Source organism: Engystomops pustulosus, chromosome 5 (genome assembly GCF_040894005.1).
Source record: "Engystomops pustulosus chromosome 5, aEngPut4.maternal, whole genome shotgun sequence".
Classification (NCBI taxonomy): domain Eukaryota; kingdom Metazoa; phylum Chordata; class Amphibia; order Anura; family Leptodactylidae; genus Engystomops; species Engystomops pustulosus.
In genome coordinates this window covers 17,772,563-17,794,003 of record NC_092415.1, presented here as the reverse complement: position 1 = coordinate 17,794,003, position 21,441 = coordinate 17,772,563, and the positions used below count along the sequence as shown (strand labels likewise).

The window sequence follows — 21,441 nt, the reverse complement described above, 5'->3', positions numbered from 1 at the left end:
TACAGCTCTCCCAGTCCCCAGTCTGTAAACAGCCCCCCAGTCTATGTACAGCTCCCACAGCCCCCAGTCTATATGTCTATATACAGCCCCCAGTCTATATTCAGCCCACCAGCTCTTAGTCAGTAAACAGCCCCTTACAGTCCCAGTCTATATACAGCCCCCAGTCTATATACATCCACCCTAGCCCCCAGTCTATATACAGTCACCCCAGCCCCCAGTCTATATACAGTCACCCCAGCCCCCAGTCTGTTACAACCCTCCCCCAGACCCCTGTCTATGTACAGCAACCACAGCTCCCTGTCTATATACAGCCCTCAGTCTATATTCAGCCCCACAGCCCCTAGTCTGTAAACAGCTCCTCACAGCCCCCCGTCTATAAACAACCCCCACAACCCTGAGTCTATATACAGCCTCAGTCTATATACAGCTCTCACAGTCCCCAGTCTATATACAATCCCTACAGCCCGAGTCTATACACAGTCCCAGTCTATATACAGCTCTCACAGCCCGCAGTCTATTTACAGCCATCCCAGCCCCCGGTCTGTATACAGTCCCCACAGACCCCAGTCTATATACAGCCCCCCCCCCCAAAGCCTCCACAAATCAAAGAAGACCAGAATTGTTTCCAAAATTGATTATCACAATCGGATTTTTAATATCTCTGGTGGTTCAAAAGTCAATTTAATTTCTGAGCCAACTGTGGACTTTGATATGTTACATAACCACCTTCCCATTGGGAAAAACTTGTCCTTGATCCAAGTTTGGTTCCTGGGTCCTGTTTAATAGATATAGGGGGAGGGGGGGATTTATCATGGATTTCCTCCTCTATCCCACATGGGTGGAAAAAGGCCGATGCCATGTTAGAGGGTTCAGGTGCAGGCTATAGTGCAGGACCCACCTAGTGCACCCAACGCCTGATATTTTAAGATGTCTGAGCCCTCAAGGGCTGGGTCAACATCAAGTGCTGGCACACAGAGTTTCAGAGCTTCATATATCTGCCCCATAGATCTTCTTCATAGCCAAGGGATATGTATAAAGTTGATCAGTTGCCTATCAGTAATAAGAGCTGCTCATCATTCTGATGGACCGTGCACTACTAGTGTGATCAAGCATGGGGCAACGGGTATCAAACATTCCCTTTAAGTGCCGAAATTAACTATGATCGGGGGAATTCGCATAGAGACAGATGCACAGCCGTGATATATTGGATGGACCCGTTACCCCAGAGTTCCAGGCGGTGCTGTTTTAAGTAGAAGACACTTGTGTTTGTCCAATCTGCAGCTTCGTAAGATGACATCCTGTCCTTGGGTTCTCAGATATATTATACCACTCGTTTCATATGTGGGCGGCTCATAAAATATTAAAATGTCACGTAATAAATAAGATCTTTGGAACGTTCCAAATCTGGTTCATTACGACAAAATTATCAAAATTTCCTCTACTTCATTTCATCCCTATTGGATCCCCTTGCGCGGGACCTCAATAAATGTCTACATGTTTGTGGTTTGGGATAAGATCTATTAAGGCCAAATTTTATTTCAGTACCAAGTTTTACAATATAAAAATATTTGCAGATCTACAATTTCCAAGTATTACATATCCATGTGCTGGGAATCCATGGTCCATATGAATGGTGTGTATTGTGCTTGGCATGGAGGTGTCAGGCTTGTGCACCGTTTCTAAAATTAGGAGCCTGGTATAAGTTATCCAAGAGTATTGTGTACATTGGCCTGGAGTTGTTGATGATCTGGGGTTCTGGACTTTATTGCAGGAGGTGGCCCGGCTCTGGAGACCTTCGTTGGAGATGATGTGAACACCATGCTCATTCTCAACCTTCTCAGTGGAACCGAATACAATTTGAAGGTCCTAGCATCATATTCTACTGGATTCAGCGACCCCTTAAATGGAGTTGGCAAAACATGTAAGAAAAACTTGGTTCTCATGCATGTTTACATGATTATTAAAGGGGACACTTATCTCCTATCTACAGAATAAGTGTCAGACAGTAGTGGATTGTAATATAGGCAGTTTGAGTGGTAGGGGGTCCATGGCCAACCAAACCACCCACCAAACCACCCACCACTCAGAAAGACCTTAACCCATGAAATCTACATCCATCTGTTCCTGCCCTCAATACACATGTACAGAAGAGCCATTTCAGGACCCTTGAACGTCATCCAGAGGTTCTGAAACCTCAAATTTAAAGCAGGCAGAAGGGACACGTCCTCCATTCCCCAAGAAGCTGTTTCTAGTACCAGATGTAGGAAGTGATTTCAAACTTGTAGCGGCTGTAATACTCATACAGCCGAGGACCCATGGTGGTCTTAATCTGCCCCTGGTGTCAGATCACTGGTGGTCCAACTGCTGTGATGTCTAGAAATCAGATAAAGGTTCCCATATCTTCATTCACAGTGAAGACTTATTGGTTGAACTTTGTGGACCTGGTGGACAATGACTTTGTGTCCCTTGTTGTACCGATCACTGATGAACCCAGTTGTCTAACCCCAACTAATCTGAAACCTTATTTCTTAAAGTCAATACTATACTAAATTAAGTACTACACTATGGGGCAGATTTACTTACCCGGTCCTTTTGCGATCCTGCGGTGCGTTGTCCGACGAGGATTTTGGTCTGACGCGATTCGCTAAGCTTGTGCGCCCGAGTTCCTGCATCCGTCGCTTCTGCCCCGAGGTTAACCTGCTTCTTCCCGGTGCTTGTAAGTGTGCGTCTTGCGACACAATTTTAAATGTTGAATCCTGCGCGTTGTCTGAATGTCGGGTTGTCCGACAGCCACGCCCCCCCCATCCCCATTTCTGTTGCGTGCAAGCCAGAACCGACTCTGTAAAAGCCAGAGCCGACTCTGCGCCAAAATCCCGGGGCAATTCGGTGCAAAACGGAAATTGTCGGGAAACCCGACGAAAATGCGTCTGACAGACTCTTAGTAAATGAGCCCCTATATCGAAAACTCCAAAAAGTTAATGAAAATAGAAAAAACATAAGTCACAATGGAGATGACAAAAATCATAATGTGTTTTATGAGTTCTGAACGGGGACTATATAATGAGATGTTGTCCGACCCGACCTCTGACGTCGTCCCGGAGAAGTTTATTAGGTGTCATTCCTCTTGTGTCCTACAACTTCCCAAATTGAACACAGAATCGCTTCACAGCTTCAAGGACTCCTTTCACGGTGACATATAAATAATATAGCTGAGACTCCTCGGTGTATATCACTATTATATTTTAGTAGTAAAACTTGTGATTTATAAATCTTTCCATATAATTATAGGTGTCTTAGGGACTGTTTGAGACCTGATGCAATCCAAAAAGTGTCTTTGAAGGGTTTTTTGTAGTTGTGAAGACCATAATAAGCCTTGAAAGATTATATTTAACCAGTGCTGCATGGCTCAGGAGCAAATCTATGAATCATGACTGTAAAGGATCATAGAGCAGATGAGGAGCAATAGTCCCTGACAGTGTTGTCTACTTGTGGGTGTTCCAGGATTGGCTGTTGGCCCAAGTCATCAGGGTTCCTCTTTGACAGGTCACTACATAGGTCACTTGACTAACTAGACATCAATGGCATCATATGACCAGAACCTAACTCTGGAATGAGGAACAAAAATTCCAACATGGTAGTCAAGGTCCATGCCAAATTAAACCAAGGTAGACTTGTACACAACTACACCGGTGCCGGGACTAGGACAACCAGAAATGCGTCAGACTTATTGGACCAGTGTAACAAGGTATTGTTTCTGTCCCAGACAGTGCTAGAATAGGTGTGGGACTCCAAGTCAATGGACATGTGGGTGGTTTAGTGTCCCAATAGTTTGCAACATGTTCCCTTTAAAGAGGATGTGAGTGTCCGTGTTTAGATTTTGGAAGTCAGAGAATTGTGATTTATTATTTTGCCTTAATCTAAATTGTTGTATCTTTTTATTTCTCTCTATTAATCATCTCAACGTCTACATTACAGTGTATCTCGGAGTGACGAATCTGAACGCCTATCAGATTAAGGTGACAAGCCTTTGTGCTCAGTGGCAGCAGCAGAGACACGCCACGTCCTATAGGATCATCATAGAGTCACTGCGAGGTAGGTATGATAAGCCCAGTGTCAGGACTTACCCAGAGCAGTAGGATTGACCTTTTTGCTGCATCTTTAAAAATCTTAACCATAAGTTATAAGTAGCACAGGCAAGAACAGTGGTGGTAATATTGGACATGTGTTGGTGACAGTGTTTGACGTCACCACCGGTGACGTGTGTGATGGTGACATTGTTGGATGTGGGTTGGTGACAATTTGGACATGTTTTGGTGACAACGTTGGACAAGAGTTGGTGACAAAGTTGGGTGCGAGTTGGTGACAATGTTGGACAAGTGGTGGGGACAATGTGGACGTGGGTTGGTGACAATATTGCACATGTGTTGGTGACAATGTTGGACATGTGGTGGTAACAATGTGGACGTGGGTTGGTGACAATGTCGCATGTGGGTTGGTGACAATATTGCTCATGTGGTGGTGACAATGTTGGACATGTGGTGGTGACACTGTTGGACATGTGGTGGTGACAATGTGGACGTGGGTTGGTGACAATGTTGGATGTGGGTTGGTGACAATGTTGGACATGTGGTGGTGACACTGTTGGACATGTGGTGGTGACAATGTGGACGTGGGTTGATGAAAATGTTGGATGTGGGTTGGTGACAATATTGCACATGTGGTGGTGACAATGTGGACGTGGGTTGATGACAATGTTGGATGTGGGTTGGTGACACTGTTGGACATGTGGTGGTGACAACTTGGACGTGGGTTGGTGACAATGTTGGATGTGGGTTGGGGACAATTTTGCACTTGTGTTGGTGACACTGTTGGATTTTGGTTGGTGACAATATTGGACATGTGGCAGGGACAATATTGGAAATGTGATGGTGACAATGGTGATCATACCTGGCCATTTCAATGGAGCTAGACAACCATGTAATGCCTACCTCCGTTTCCTCTTAGGGCAGATGTTGAGGAGAAAAAAAGTTCTAGGCCATTTGGTTTTGTCCTCAGATTGAAAGTGAATAATTCTGGAGATTCAATCTCACAGAAGAGGATTATGATAAAAGTTCAGTAGGAACTGCGGCACATAAAGGCTGTAGTAGCCACCACCACTTACACTTCTTCTCTGGTTACCACTGGGACTCTGGATGGTCTGGTTCCCCTGTGGTATATCTAGTCCTAAAGGTTTATAAAAGTGACCATATATCTAGATATAAGATAGAGCAGGTCCTATTCCTGCCAGCTTTGTGGGTCCGGGACATAGATGATACAGGGTCGTTGCTTACGTCATGTAAAACACTATGTGCCGTGTGCACGAAATGTAACACATAGAACTCATATTTGCATATGTAGATTTTGGCTAAAAAAAGATTTGTGGTTAATATTTGTCCAAGTGTTTCCATGAAAAAACAAGAGATCGATTGAACCATGGAAAATAGCGCATCGTCTAGATTAATATAGGAACCAACCAGTCCAGTAACTTATATGGGTCTTGATCAAGTGAGCACCGAGGTTTTTTTAACCGTTATCCCTAAATGTAGGCCCACCACTCGATCTGTTTGGTCTAATAACTGTACAGATCGGTGGGGCTGATTGGTTCTCTCCCTACCAAATATTCTTGACCTTCATTGAGGTCATCAAGATGAACCTACAATGGTGTCTCCTTCATAACCTGCTGTCCCATACACAGACATTTAAGGATGAGCAATTAATTCAAAATGTATAATTTTTCACAGGTGACATTGAGAAGGTCTGATAGATGGAGACAGGGTCGGCTCCAGGTTTCAGTAGGCCACTGGGCGACTGGGCCCCTTTGCAGTGAACTCATGTGGCGGAATTAAAAGTTCAGTCTCCTGTTCCCTAAAATATTCCCTAGTTTATCATCCCAAACACCCCCTCAAAGTTATTTTATATACAATCCCCCCCTCCCCCATGGACTCCTTACAAGTAGCCTTATGTGGGGCCCCCCAGCATCTCTGGGTCTGGGCACTTGCCCATGTATGCCCAGTGCTGGCGCCGGCCTGGGTGGTGGACCAAATCTGGATACCAACAATGTCCAACCCTTTGCAGAGCCGATTTCTGGCACAAAAGAAAGGAGATCTGTTTAACTCTCACATTCCTACTCAACCCTAATAAAAAAAGTTGCTAAATTTCACAAATAGTTTTTTGTGACTTTGTTCTGCAAAGAGTTTTTGATAAATTCCTCCTATGTTCTCCTATGTTATATGTTTTTGATAAATTCCTCCTATGGGTTTGAGAACCATCACCAGACACGTCCAGCTGTTTTATGAAATTAGACTTTTTTAAAGGGTCAAATATTGAGCCTGGAGACCCCCCATTACATAATATGGTAAAGGTGTACATAGCCTTTAAGGAACAGAGAGCAGGGAGATGCTTCCAGGATGAATCCTTCATGCTGATAGTACATGAACCCGGATGTGACCCATATTCATCATCTGTAATCATCCGAGCTGCTGCTCCTGGCTCCATCAATGTAAATTTCCTTCTTATCTGGAATTAATATGATGCATCTTTATTCGTCTTCCCAGCAAGATAAATTGTACTGCAATAACTTGGAACCAAAAGTAGCAACCAGGCAGTTTATATCTCATGTTCTTAGGGTCTAATATTGTTGCAGTTATGTATTTGTATATAGTAGACATTAGTTACATTCTCTAACAAAGGAGGCTGTGTTATAGCAGTTATATTCTTGTACATAGGGGGCAGTATTATAGTAGTTATATTCTTGTACATAGGGGGCAGTATTATAGTAGTTATATTCTTGTACATAGGGGGCAGTATTAAAGTAGTTATATTCTTGTACATAGGGGCAGTATTATAGTAGTTATATTCTTGTACATAGGGGGCAGTATTAAAGTAGTTATATTCTTGTACATAGGGGCAGTATTATAGTAGTTATATTCTTGTACATAGGAGGCAGTATTATAGTAGTTATATTCCTGTACACCGGGGGCAGTATTATAGTAGTTATATGCTTGTACATAGGGGCGGTATTATAGTAGTTATATTCTTGTACATAGGAGGCAGTATTATAGTAGTTATAATCCTGTACACAGGGGGCAGTATTATAGTAGTTATATTCTTGTACATAGGGGGCAGTATTACAGTAGTTATATTCCTGTACATAGGGGCAGTATTATAGTAGTTATATTCTTGTACATAGGGGGCAGTATTATAGTAGTTATATTCATGTACATAGGGGGCAGTATTATAGTAGTTATAGTCTTGTACATAGAGGGCAGTATTATAGTAGTTATATTCTTGTACATAGGGGGCAGTATTATAGTAGTTATAGTGTTGTACACAGGGGGCAGTATTATAGTAGTTATATTCTTGGACATAGGGGGCAGTATTATAGTAGTTATATTCTTGGACATAGGGGGCAGTATTATAGTAGTTATATTCTTGGACATAGGGGGCAGTATTATAGTAGTTATATTCTTGTACATAGAGGGCAGTATTATAGTAGTTATATACTTGTACATAGGGGGCAGTATTATTGTAGTTATATTCTTGTACATAGGGGCAGTATTATAGTAGTTATATTCTTGTACATAGGGGGCAGTATTATAGTAGTTATATTCCTGTACATAGGGGGCAGTATTATAGTAGTTATATTCTTGTACATAGGGGGCAGTCTTATAGTAGTTATATGCTTGTACGTAGGGGGCAGTATTATAGTAGTTATATTCTTGTACATTGCGGGCAGTATTATAGTAGTTATATTCTTGTACATAGGGGGCAGTATTATAGTAGTTATATTCCTGTACATAGGGGGCAGTATTATAGTAGTTATATTCCTGTACATAGGGGGCAGTATTATAGTAGTTATATTCTTGTATATAGGGGGCAGTATTATAGTAGTTATATTCTTGTACATAGGGGGCAGTATTATAGTAGTTATATTCTTGTACACAGGGGGCAGTATTATAGTAGTTATAGTCTTGTACATAGGGGCAGTATTATAGTAGTTATATTCTTGGACATAGGGGGCAGTATTATAGTAGTTATATTCCTGTACATAGGGGGCAGTATTATAGCAGTTATATTCTTGTACATAGGGGGCAGTATTCACATTTCACATTTGGCTTTGTCTAATGGCTTCACTTTTTTATTTACTGTTTATACAGATGGATCCAAGCAAGAAGCTAACCTCGCTGCAGGAACATCCAGACATTGTTTCTATGATCTTTTTCCAAATACTAAATACAGGATCACCGTATATGCACAAATCCAAGAGTCTGAAGGCCCCGGCGTGAGCGTTGTGGAAACTACATGTATGTTAATCATGAGGTTTATATAAGAGAGATTCATCTTATAATATAGTGAATAGTTTTTGTATGGGGGAAGGGGAGTTGTAGGGGTGAAATCCCCACCCAACTCTAGAAAATGTAAAGCAAGAACTTATAGAAGTCATTACACAGTTCTAACCATCTTCATCTCTTCTTAGTGCCACGTCCAACGGCTGCTCCAACCCGGCCACCAACACAACCTCCTCTTCCTATACCGGCCGCCAAAGAAGGTAACAGCAACAGCTTTTCTTTATTGTTTCAATAACCTGTATTTTCTGTACATGTCCCTGCAGAGATGTGAAACCACCTCTGTGTATGTTGTTAGTAGTAGCAGAACTGTGAAAAATGGATCTATATTCCAGGATTGTAGCTGGATTTAGAGCACTGGGGTCTGGGGTGTGTCCTCACACTTTTGTGCTCTGTGCTTTCTTCAGTCAGTGTTAGATATTGTCCCTGAAGAAATATGTAATCATATGTTGTTAGTAGCAGCCGGATTGTGAAAAATGGATTTATGTTCTATGATTGTAGCTGGATTTGGAGCACTGGGGTCTGGGGGTGTACCTCACTGCTGTGCTCTCTCCAGACAGTGTTAGGTAATATCCTTGGAGAGATGTGTAATTATAACTTTGTGTTTGCTGTTAGTAGCAGCAGGATTGTGAAAAATGGATTTATATTCCAGGATTGTGTCTGGTTTGGAGCACTGGGGTCTGGGGTGTGTCCTTGATGTGCTCTCTGCAGATAGTGTTCGGTAATATCCGTGGAGAGATGTGTAATTATACTTTTGTGTATGTTGTTAGTAGCAGCAGGATTGTGAAAAATGGATTTATATTCCAGGATTGTATCTGGATTTGGAGCACTGGGGTCTGGGGTGTGCCCCTACTGTGCTCTATGCAGACAGTGTAAGGTAATATCCATGGAGAGATGTGTAATTATACCTTTGTGTATGTTGTTAGTAGCAGCAGGATTGTGAAAAATGGATTTATATTCCAGGATTGTATCTGGATTTGGAGCACTGGGGTCTGGGGTGTGCCCCTACTGTGCTCTATGCAGACAGTGTAAGGTAATATCCATGGAGAGATGTGTAATTATACCTTTGTGTATGTTGTTAGTAGCAGCAGGATTGTGAAAAATGTTGTTTTTTAATTCCAGGATTGTAGCTTCTGTAAGTGAATGGTGTCCTCACACTGCTGTACTCTTAGCTCTCTACATTGTTTTTCAAATATCCATGATGGTAATTGAAATTTTAATCAGTCTCTTATTGTAATATCCCCCTCACATATTTTCTCCATGCTTCTGCTTGTTTAGTGTGTAAATCTGCCAGAGCCGATCTCGTCTTCCTCATCGATGGATCCTGGAGTATCGGAGATGACAACTTCCATAAGGTCACCCGTTTCCTGTACAGCACCGCCGGAGCCTTCGATGAGATCGGCCCAGAGGGGACACAAGTAAGTCCATACTATGTCATATAAGGCTCAGATACCCCACAGGAAACAAGCTGCTATATACTTCATTATAAGAATGGGAACCTATGGACTATAAAATTTCATATTTCGGAGGCTACTAAGAGAGCGCAATGTGAACACAGCCATACAATTACCTATATGATAAAGCAAATTTCAGGAAATTCCATAAAAATTGCTTATGCTGTCACTGTATGTGTGATTGGTCTATAGTACGTTAGACCCAAAACTAATTTCCCCTGACATCATCTACGATCTATGATTCTTAACTGCATCAGAAATTGCCAAAAGATGGATTTATATTCTTTGAAAGAGTTATGAACTGCTCCACACTACCTTCCCACTGCTGTGAGTAAAACTGTAGCTGGCTTCTGGTTAAATACTACAGCAAACCCCCGTAGGATAGGTGTGGGGCAGTGGTGCAACTGAATGCAGAGAGTTAAGAGCACAGAAGTGTTAGGACACACCCCTAGTGTACTTGGAGAAGCTACACTCCTGGCATGAGTAAAGCAAACCTGTCACCAGGAATGTTATTTTTAGCTTTTTTAAAAAAAAAAAAAATATATATATATCTTTGTCATTCTGAATCATTTCAGTAGTTTACATAAGTTTATTTCACATTACCTGGCTCCGTGCCAGCAACGTTTGGTGGGTCCCTAGAAGGAGGCAGCTGCAACCTGTGTCTCCTCATGCATTCTTCCGCTACTCCACACCAACCCCTCCCTCCTCTGCCTGCTCAATGCCTGCTCATGACAGGAAGTATGGAGGGGGGAGGGAGGGGGGATGAGTGTGGAGGAGACTGAGACACAGGCACACACAGGCTGCCACTGCCCCTCCCTGGGGACTCACCACATGCTGCTGGCAGGGAGCCAGGTTATGTAACATAAACTTATATAAAGTACTGAAATTATTCAGAATGCTGACAAAGGCATTTTATTAAATCAGTTTAGCAGAGACTATTGGAATCTGTCACCATCTAAACATGAAATTCCTGCTGACAGGTTCACATTAAGCAGCTCCCCAGGTTTACTACCTAAAACTATCTTCAGCTTTGAATGGGGAAAACTGATATCGGAGACCCTTTAGCCACATGTATCGTTGTGGCCTCGCTCTGCCCTCCATTACCAAGATATATCTTCCTCTCCAGGTCGGCGTCGCCCAGTACAGTGATGACGCCAGGACAGAATTTAAGTTGAACTCTTATAAAACCAAGGAGTCTCTGCTGGCGGCAATCAATGGAATATCTTACAAAGGCGGGAACACCAAAACAGGTACGGACATCCCCTCTGCCCCCTCTGTGTTGTGTCTGCTCCAGATAAGGAAGCCTGGAGCGGGGAGATTCGCGGATCTTGGCACGTTATACGCTTCCAGTCCTGTTTATTTGACTTGCAGATACGGAGCGCTGGGTGTTTTGGCTCATGTATTATTGATGTACAGTTATTTACTTAGGATTGTTGGAACAATTACTGAGCTGTTGATTTAAGCTGACTGTCTCAAGCGCCGGCCAAAAATACAATTTATGCCATTTATGCATATCGCTACGCGAAGATAGTTATTATTACATTATTACAGTCATCTGATCCCAAATGTTCTGATACAGTACTTTAGATCATCAGGCATAGAACTGTAATGCTCAGGGCCGCCATTAGGGGAGGGTTAGTGTGACTGTGTCCAAGGGGCCCGAGGGGGAGAAGGGGCCCCAAGTCACAGAAAACCCTCCATCAAACCCCGGTTGAGGGAACTCAGTATGCACATAGAGCCAGATTATTATTGGGGGGGGGGGAGGGCAAAAAATTTGCCAGTCAGGGGCCCGGATACTAAAACTAGTCCAAAATCATAAAAAATTACATCATCACATTGATATCATAGATTAAAGGTTCTTGATCAGTGTTCCGTAACCACCAGGGGGCATCTGACTCAAAATCTGGAGCTGTACTGGTGATGTAGGGTTGTGAGAACTAGAAGTAAAGCAGAATAGTATATAGTTTACACATATGTAAGGTTCTGTGGACCGTTCCTTTTTCAGTCCCTGATATCTTGCTGGAGACTTTATTTTAACTTTTCTGTATAGATTGGGACATGGTGTCACCTTTCTTGGAGCCTGGAATAAAGCAGAATTGTGCACAGTTATATACACATAGACAAGGTTCTGAAGACCGTTCTTTTGTTAGTACTGACTCACTAAGCACTTCCTAGATACTAGAGTTTGAGAGTTTAGAGGTTTTTTTGCATAGATTGGGACATGGTCTGTAGAGTCACCTCTCTTGGAGGACAGGATAGAAGCGGAATAGTTTTTAGTATACACATATATATGTTTCTATAGAGAGTTCCTTCACCAGTCTCAGATCTCTGGGCAGGGGCTGTACTCTATTAATATCTTAGAGACTACACTTTAACTTTGCTGTATAGATTGTGACATGGTCTTTAGAGTCCTGTAGAAGACAGGATAGAAGCAGCATAGTTTATAGTGTATATATAGTACCGTTCTTTTGTCAGTACAAGATCTTTGGGGGCAGGGGCTGTACTCCATAATTTCCTGGAGAATACACTTTAACTTTACTGTTTAGAATGAGACATGGTCTGCAGAGCTACCTCTCTTGGAGTAATGTATAGCTATTGGAAGGTCATTAAAGAAAAATTTACTGGAAAAATTGTAGAAAAATATGAATCCTGTATTCTTGTACGTTAAAGGCCGGGCAATCAAACATGTGCGAGAGGATCTATTCACTGTGGAATCCGGCATGAGGAAAGGTGTTCCAAGGGTCCTGGTGGTCATCACTGATGGACGCTCCCAAGATGAAGCCGTCAAGTTCGCTCATGAAATGCAACTGGAAGGTAAGAGGGTGATACACTGATACCAAGGACCATCCTGACTCTTCCAAAATTTGAGCTTTTCCATAACAATAAAGATGTAGCAGAGCTGAATGTGTCAATGTGAAAATTCATGGTAATGTCACATGTGCGGTTTGTCATTTTATCTGCAAAACTACAACTTCTTCTACAACTTTCTAACATACTTTATTGTTCAATATTTCACCATCCTAAAAATCTCAGCTTGCTGTCAGTGAATGAGAACCCTGTACATGGCTAATCCTGCTCTTGGTTTAGGAGAAAAGACAATTGTATCCATTCTAGACAAGGCTCTACAAGCTAAACACATTAGCAGCAACTTGTCGGTCCCGTAGATGAATGAAGCTGACGGCCGTGCATGTCCGTTCTGATTCATTCATCTCTATGGAGCCGTGAGACGATCACCGTCGGTTCCATAGAGATGAATAGAGCAGAACAGACATGCACGGCCGTCTGCTCCATAGATCTGAAGGAGCGTCGAGGGGTCCAATGGAGGTACCTCCAACCCATTCTGATGGTCTGTGTAGGTCTCATCACTGAGACCCCCACCAATCAGCAAGTTAGATCCAATCCTGTGCATAAGGCGGCCTAACTCTATTGGTGGGAAAATCCCTTTAACAACCAGAGATCTTGCAAATGATGCAGAAGTGAAACATAAGGGCTCATTTACTAAGGGTCCGAACACCGCACTTTTCCCGACGATTCACGATTTGCCCTGAATTGCCCCAGGATTTTGGTGCACGCGATGGACAACCCGACGGATTCGGAAAAACCACGGAATTTAAAAAAGGATTTGTGTCGCAAGATCAGCACTCACATGCACTGGGAACAAGAAGGTGAACTCCAGCGGACCTCGGCGCAGCAGCGACACCTGCTGGATATCGGGCGCACGATGTTAGTGAATCCCGGCAGAACCCGAATCAGCGTCAGAGAACGCGCCGCTGGATCGTGACAGGACCGGGTAAGTAAATGTGCCCCATAAAGTATATCAGAAAGTCGTAGAACTTTAACTTGCACATTGAATAATCCTTATTTTTCTAATACCAGAAAACCCCAGACACACAGACATATTCCACACATCTGCGCTCTAATCCTCACATTTCTCGTGTAATAATGAATCCGCTGCACACGAGGCGAGATGAAAGCCCAAAAGATGGAACATGAATAGACTCATTATAAGCGGCTATGAGGAGCTTCATTATAATCTGATACAAAAGGAAGGTATTTGGCCCAGAAATGAATTTTTTCTTTCGTTTTGAGGCAGACAATGGCGGCAGATTATGATTGATAGCCCCGCGGAGCCCTTAAAGGGGGAGTCCGCGCCCGCAGACGCCACAATATGATCCATCAGAGCAGTTTACTGGGACAATAATTGCATTCACCATGTGCAGCAGCGAGACGACCCGTCATGGGTTAATAGTTTGTTTTACCCAAAACATCGCCAAGTACTTCAGCCGAGAGCCACTAAATACACCCACACAACAGGGTCTGCGCGTTCCCCTTGGATTCAGATTAAATCCTCCAGGTGATCCGCATTCCCCCGGCATTCCAAAGATGTGATGGTAACCTGGTAACCGTCCTCCGGGATAATCAGCCTGGCGCAGGAAGGATTAGACTGGGGCCCCGCAGAATTCCCGGAATATTAACAGAATTTGTATCAAACGTCCAAGAGGCGACAATAGACATAAGAAAATGATTTAGTTAACGACTGCCGCCCCCCAACTTCATCATTGGGAGAAAAGTGGTCCTACTTCTGCCTATCCATAGACTATCCCCCTAACCATTAAGTGGCTGATCTATTCATGTCAATAGCCAACATCAAAAAACATCACTATCAGGAAATAATTGATATTGTTTGTGTAATGGAAAGTTCTACAATTTTCCAATGCACTTTCTGTATCAATTCCTCCCAGTTTGCTAGATCTCTGCTTGCTGTTATTCTATAGGAAGCTTCATTGGATAAACACAGGAAGTAAACGTTATGACATACAGCTGTGATTACTGACTATGATATAATGAGCCGTGCACCTGTGTGACATCACATGACCAGGGATATAACGAGCCGTGCACCTGTGTGACATCACATGACCAAGGATATAAAAGCCATGCACCTGTGTGACATCACATGGCCAGGGATATAACGAGCCATGCACCTGTGTGACATCACAAGACCAGGGATATAACAAGCCGTGCACCAGTGTGACATCACATGACCAGGGATATAACGAGTTGTGCACGTGTGTGACATCACATGGCCAGGGATATAACGAGCCGTGCACCTGTGTGACATCACATGACCAGGGATATAATGAGCCGGGCACCTGTGTGACATCACATGACCAGGGATATAACGAAGTGGGCACCTGTGTGACATCACATCACCAAGGATATAAAAGCCATGCACCTGTGTGACATCACATGGCCAGGGATATAACGAGCCGTGCACCTGTGTGACATCACAAGACCAGGGATATAACAAGCCATGCACCTGTGTGACATCACATGACCAGGGATATAACGAGCCGTGCACCTGTGTGACATCACATGACCAGGGATATAACGAGCCGTGCACCTGTGTGACATCACATGACCAGGGATATAACGAGCCGTGCACCTGTGTGACATCACATGACCAGGGATATAACAAGCCGTGCACCTGTGTGACATCACATGACCAGGGATATAACGAGCCGTGCACCTGTGTGACATCACATGACCAGGGATATAAAAAGCCATCCACAGTAAGTAAACAATGAAGCTTCCTATAGAATGACAGCAAGAGAAGAACGGTGAGGAATTGAGGAAAACGGTGAGGAATTGATACAGAAAGTATATTGGAGAACTGTAAAAGTGGACAAACCATTAATTATTGAGAGGGCACAATTTTAACCACCAATTGGGAACAGGCCAGAGCTTACCTACGCAGTCTATGCTTCTAGAGATGGGGCCCAGCTAGGATTATTCCATTAGCATTGCTGCTGGATATCAAGTTCCACAGAAAGTATTTGCCAGATGTTAGAGATTTCACCATGGAAAGGTTGTGGAGCAACACAAGGCCCTTGTATCCTGGGTGACAAAACCAGGAACCTGCTCTCTTCTATGTACACCACCTGCAATGGAGCCAATTCAAAACAAAGCCCCTGTCCTACATTGTATGGGTTACCTCCACACCTCAATTGGTCAAGAACCCAATAGCTTGGATATGACCAGACCCTTAATTGAAATGGTCAGATTTTTGGTTTTGCAGTGGTGGCCCTAATTTCCACAATGCTCCTTGTGAGTTGCCCAAAATGCTTCTCATTTGGATTGGGTGTCTGTGGTGTGGCCCAAATCCCTAGTCATGTGTTTAGACTCTTTGAAGAGGTCCTTTCACGACCTTCCCCAACCCAAACTCTTCCACTGATTCTGGCACCGCTAAATATTTTCTCTGTACCATCAGATGGGTGGTGCTAAGCTGGAACGGACTGCTTGGCTCCACCTACCTGACAGTGATGGTGTTGATGGCTTGGTAAAGGTTGAGGTTAAAGAGAAAATTAGAACTACACCAAATTTGGCAGAACAGAACCTATTAAATTATGCAAAGGGTTGGAGTTGATGGAGGTGGTGAAAGGGTCTCTTGAATAGGTCAAACCCAAACAGGACAGTCACAGGAAAGCCTAGAGGAGAGCCAATGTGCATGTCATTCCCCTTTAAGACTTTCTACACTAGTTGCAGAGGTCAATACGTCAACCTATTTTATCCCTTTTCCCAGGATCTTGTCCGGTTCACTTTACGTGAATGTTATTGTTTTGAGTGGTTTCTCTGTCTCATCCCGAGTCCTGCCGCACCTTCCATCCACAATGTCCGCTCCTTGATGGTATCACATATCCCGTTGTGACCTGCGTACTTGACCTCACAGTAGGGAGAAGTTGACTGACTGACTAATCTCCGGTGTCCTCTTCTCCTCCCAGGCTTCAGCATTTTTGCGATCGGAGTCGCGGACGCAGACTATGCAGAGCTCGTGAACATTGGCAGCAAGCCCAGCGAGAGACACGTGTTCTTCGTCGACAACTTTGATGCCTTCAAGAAGATAGAAGATGAACTAATCACTTTCGTTTGCGAGACGGCAACGGCGAGTATGTGGCCTTTTCTTAGGTTTCTCTCATTCTATTTCGTACAACATTAATAGGTCAGTAATAGAAAAAGCTCCTCTCACCCTGAATGTTTTTACTAGTGTCAAAAAGAATTTGAGAAGTCCACCCAAAATGTTCTTCTAATGCGAGGACCCCTCTTGACATGGGTGAGATGGAGGTGTATGATCCATTTTGGAGTCTTAGTTGCCCTCTCCAAGGTGCTGGAGATGGAAATAACTTCCATGTCCGTACTCTAGTAGTCCTTTTATTGAATTTGAGTGACAGCACAGATTCTCTGCAAGAGCATGAAGGGTTCAGAGCAGTCACCAGTAAGCCATGTTTTCTGTTTCTAGGCAAGAGCCCAGTTGAGTTCATTTATACAGTATGGATGCCCTTAAACACTGATGATATCTCCATAGGGTAGACCCCCATTGGTGGGAAGGCGTCATGGCACTTTAGTAAGAGCAGTGTAGGCAGACTTACCATTACAGATGATGCTCGATGGAGTATTGGCCTCTTCTGTTGTATGATGTTAGTCAGACCATTAGTGGTCAAACATTGATGACCTCTCCTTAGAGTAGACCATCAATGTATCATTGGTAGGGAAGAGCCTTGGCACTGTAGTATGAGCAGTGTAGGCAGACTTACCATTACTGGTGGTGCTCAATGGAGGATTGTCCTCTTCTCCTGTATGACTCTAGTTAGCCCACTAGTGATCAAACATTGATGACCTCTCCTTAGAGTAGACCATCAATGTATGATTGGTAGGAAAGAGCCTTGGCACTGTAGTACGAGCAGTGTAGGCAGACTTACCATTACTGGTGGTGCTCAATGGAGGATTGTCCTCTTCTCCTGTATGACTCTAGTTAGCCCACTGGTGATCAAACATTGAAGACCTCTCCTTAGAGTAGACCATCAATGTATGATTGGTAGGAAAGAGCCTTGGCACTGTAGTACGAGCAGTGTAGGCAGACTTACCATTACTGGTGGTGCTTGATGGAGGACTGTCCTCTTCTGTCGAATGATGTTGGTCAGACCATTAGTGATCAAACACAGATGATCTCTCCTTAGAGTAGACCATCAATGTATGATTGGTAGGAAAGAGCCTTGGCACTGTAGTACGAGCAGTGTAGGCAGACTTACCATTACTGGTGGTGCTCAATGGAGGATTGTCCTCTTCTCCTGTATGACTCTAGTTAGCCCACTGGTGATCAAACATTGAAGACCTCTCCTTAGAGTAGACCATCAATGTATGATTGGTAGGAAAGAGCCTTGGCACTGTAGTACGAGCAGTGTAGGCAGACTTACCATTACTGGTGGTGCTTGATGGAGGACTGTCCTCTTCTGTCGAATGATGTTGGTCAGACCATTAGTGATCAAACACAGATGATCTCTCCTTAGAGTAGATCATCAATGGGGAAGAGCCTTGGCACTGCAGTATGAGCAGTGTAGACAGACTTACCATTACAAGTGGTGCTCAATGGAAGATCTTCCTCTTCTGCTGTATGACTCTAGTCAGACCACTAGTGATCAAACAATGATGATCTCTCCTTAGAGTAGACCATCAATGGAGAAGAGCCTTGGCACTGCAATACAAACTGTGTAGACAGATTTGCCATGATAGGCGTTGCTCGATGGAGAATAGTCCACCTCTGCTGTATGATGGTATCGCAGACATCAATGGCAAGAAAGTCATCATTCCATTGACCTCCATTTTCTGAAAGAGGCCAGAAAAGTGTCCTTCAGGAATCTATCTAGCTAGTATATGTAATTTTTTTGTCCTGTATGGAATATCCTATCATATTCCACTCTCTCATATGGAAGTTTTGAAGAAGTTGGACTTAGAATTAGTATTATACCCTATACACAGTATAGGATTTGATGGATGCAGGTCTGACTGCTGCTCCCCCGTCAGTCATGAGAAGAGGTCTTCTGTTCCTCTGTCTGAATGGAGCAGCAGGTCAAGCATGCTCCCTGCCCCTCCATTCATAAATGTGCCCCTTCAATGAAGAGTCCAGTCAGTCGAGCAGTTCAACAAAGATGGTGGCTCAGGTTGGATTGCACCATTAGTGTTGGTAGATCTGAGGCGCCATTTTCACTTTTACACCTGTATAAGTGTCCTGTATATTTGACAACCATACACTTATTTTGTATTGCATTATGTATTTTTCAGCTTGTCCATGGACTTACATTCAAGGCAACAGTGTGGCAGGTATGTCTGTCCTGGATAGGAGATGATCACATCTCACCCCCTTGATGTTAAGTTGTCACCTTGGTTAATATTCCTATTATACCTTATTTTAGACATGCTTTACTCCTACATTGGTAAGATCGATCAGTGTAATTACTACGGAAACTCACATTTTAATATTTTTACATTTGAACTAGATATTTGTATAGAATTGTGGGATAACAAGTTATGTCTTATTCTAAAACAACTCATTCCCGTCCAAATCGAAGAATAAATCTCCAGTCTGATGTAACAAATACTTTGCCTAACTATTTTTGTAACAATTTTCAAAAATATTTTATAGATTTACATTGTTGGTTTCAAAATTCTACTGGTTGCAGACTGCAGCTTAGCTCCGCCCATATATCAGATAGTGTCAGACTGGGGTATCTGGGGCTCAACAGTTAAATGTATCCAGGGGCCATTCCTCATCATCCCCTAGTAGCATCCAAATTAGGTTGTCTTCTAGTGTATCTTTAGGCTCCAGAATTAGGTTAGAGTCTGAGCCCACTGGAGGATCCTCCGATGCTCTGGTGGGCCTGTCTGACATGGGTCAGGGATGTGTACAACAGTACTCTACTCCCTAATAACAGGAATCCTGTAAAATATTTATTTCATTTTAGACAGAAATTGGGAAGAGAACTTATAATGCACAAGTAAAACATAAATATTTACAAGAGTTACTTGATATTTTTGGTTTATTTTATTCAATTTTCACAATTTTGTTTCAACGGTTCCCGAATGTTAGGCTTACATAAGGTATCTACCTGCTAAGACCCCCAGTGATTTTTGGAATCTGTAGGTAGACCATGCATTAAGGGTATACTTTCTGTCTAGTGCCACCACATGAGATATTAGGAACACTTACTCGTAGATCCGTCCACCGTCACTGTGGTAATTTTCTTATATTTGTTATCCATGCCCTCCTTCCTTCTAAAATCAACTTTTAAAATTTTGCTAGTGAGCCTGAAGTTCTCCTGGAGGCAACTTACTACTTACAGGATGTACTGTATATGCACCACAGTCTATATGTTGATGTTTTCGTGATCACTGTGCCTTCCCAGGGTTCAAAATGATGGAAATGTTTGGCCTGGTGGAGAAGGAATACGCCGCCATGGATGGGATCTCTATGGAGCCAGGCACCTTTAATAACTACCCATGCTACAGAATACACAAGGATGCTATGATATCTCAACCTACAAAGTAAGTTCCATATTTGCATATTTTTTAAATATAATTTGCATATATCATGCATGCATTAACTGGGCACAAGATATGTTTTATGTGTCCTTTACAAAAAAAAAAAACTTTAACCTATTGTTCTCAATTTTACAGACACATTCATCCAGAGGGTCTTCCATCCGATTACACCATTTCTTTCCTTTTCCGAATCCTTCCCGACACCCCTAAAGAACCATTTGCACTCTGGGAAATCTTAAATAAGCAATATGAGCCGTTAGTTGGTGTAATACTTGACAGTAAGTTCACATGGAAGATCTGGGAGGGGAATTATTCTATCCATTAAAAGATACACTTAAAGGGGTTGTCCATGAGGAAAATGACATGGTGGGGTTCATCCTAGAGCACAGTCCCATTCACTTCAATGTAAAAAAAATTGCAATACCAAATGCATCCTGTAGACAGGTGTGGCACTGTTTCTGAGATGTTTCTGGGAATAATATAGAGAATAGTCATCTTTAAATTTAAGTTTTTGTCATTTTTGCTTGGGTAGACATGTAGGGTGTAGGTTTGTGTCCGTGTGGCCAGTAGGTTCCTCAACCTCCTTCAACCCTAGCTCTTTTCAGAGGAATGATGGGGGGTCCTTGGTTGACACTAGTTTGAAGATTGGAGCGCTTTGGGCTTTTCTGCGTCAATCGGTCGATGACCCTTGTTGGGCTATTTGTCTCAGATGATTAGGAAAACCCATCTACATTCAAAGTGGAAACTGAGAGAGACTAAATCCAAGACTTCCCGGACTACTAGCTATCCTACAGTCCAAGCAACAGTGACTGCAGGAGCTGACTACACATGTTTAGTTTGTAGTCTGTAACCATGGAGACACAGAGGTCTGCATAAACAAATATTTCAGAATGTTTTAACAAAACTCTTTATTTTACTTTCACAATATATGAGCACAGTTCAATAATGGAACATACGTAAGTTTCCCCTATATCCTGTCTTGACACTTACATGACATTGTTTTCTGTTCAGACAATGGAAAGACGCTGACATTTTTCAATTACGACAATAAGGCACAATTCCAAACCATCACCTTTGAAGGACCAGAGGTCAGGAAGATCTTCCATGGCAGCTTCCACAAGGTCAGTGATATTTTACCCTTGTATTAGTAAAATATTGTGCGTATTATATATTATAATAAATGTAGTCCCTTCTCTGATCCTGATGCTCAAATTGCTATGAGGGTCCCCAAA

At 42.9% G+C, this 21,441-nt stretch overlaps 1 protein-coding gene across 3 annotated transcripts in view; it reads left to right on the top strand.

The window, feature by feature from the left end:
• The window catches only part of COL14A1 (collagen type XIV alpha 1 chain), a 122,185-nt gene that overhangs the window by 76,116 nt on the left and 24,628 nt on the right, over positions 1-21,441 (top strand). For all 3 annotated transcript variants that reach the window (XM_072151249.1, XM_072151251.1, XM_072151250.1), the window contains 12 exons: positions 1,772-1,921; positions 3,976-4,092; positions 8,196-8,342; positions 8,516-8,587; positions 9,663-9,802; positions 10,965-11,088; positions 12,509-12,652; positions 16,618-16,782; positions 18,953-18,991; positions 20,074-20,212; positions 20,345-20,487; positions 21,221-21,330. In XM_072151249.1, coding sequence (XP_072007350.1) covers positions 1,772-1,921; positions 3,976-4,092; positions 8,196-8,342; positions 8,516-8,587; positions 9,663-9,802; positions 10,965-11,088; positions 12,509-12,652; positions 16,618-16,782; positions 18,953-18,991; positions 20,074-20,212; positions 20,345-20,487; positions 21,221-21,330 — 1,490 coding nt within the window. The remainder of the gene's footprint in view (positions 1-1,771; positions 1,922-3,975; positions 4,093-8,195; positions 8,343-8,515; positions 8,588-9,662; positions 9,803-10,964; positions 11,089-12,508; positions 12,653-16,617; positions 16,783-18,952; positions 18,992-20,073; positions 20,213-20,344; positions 20,488-21,220; positions 21,331-21,441) is intronic.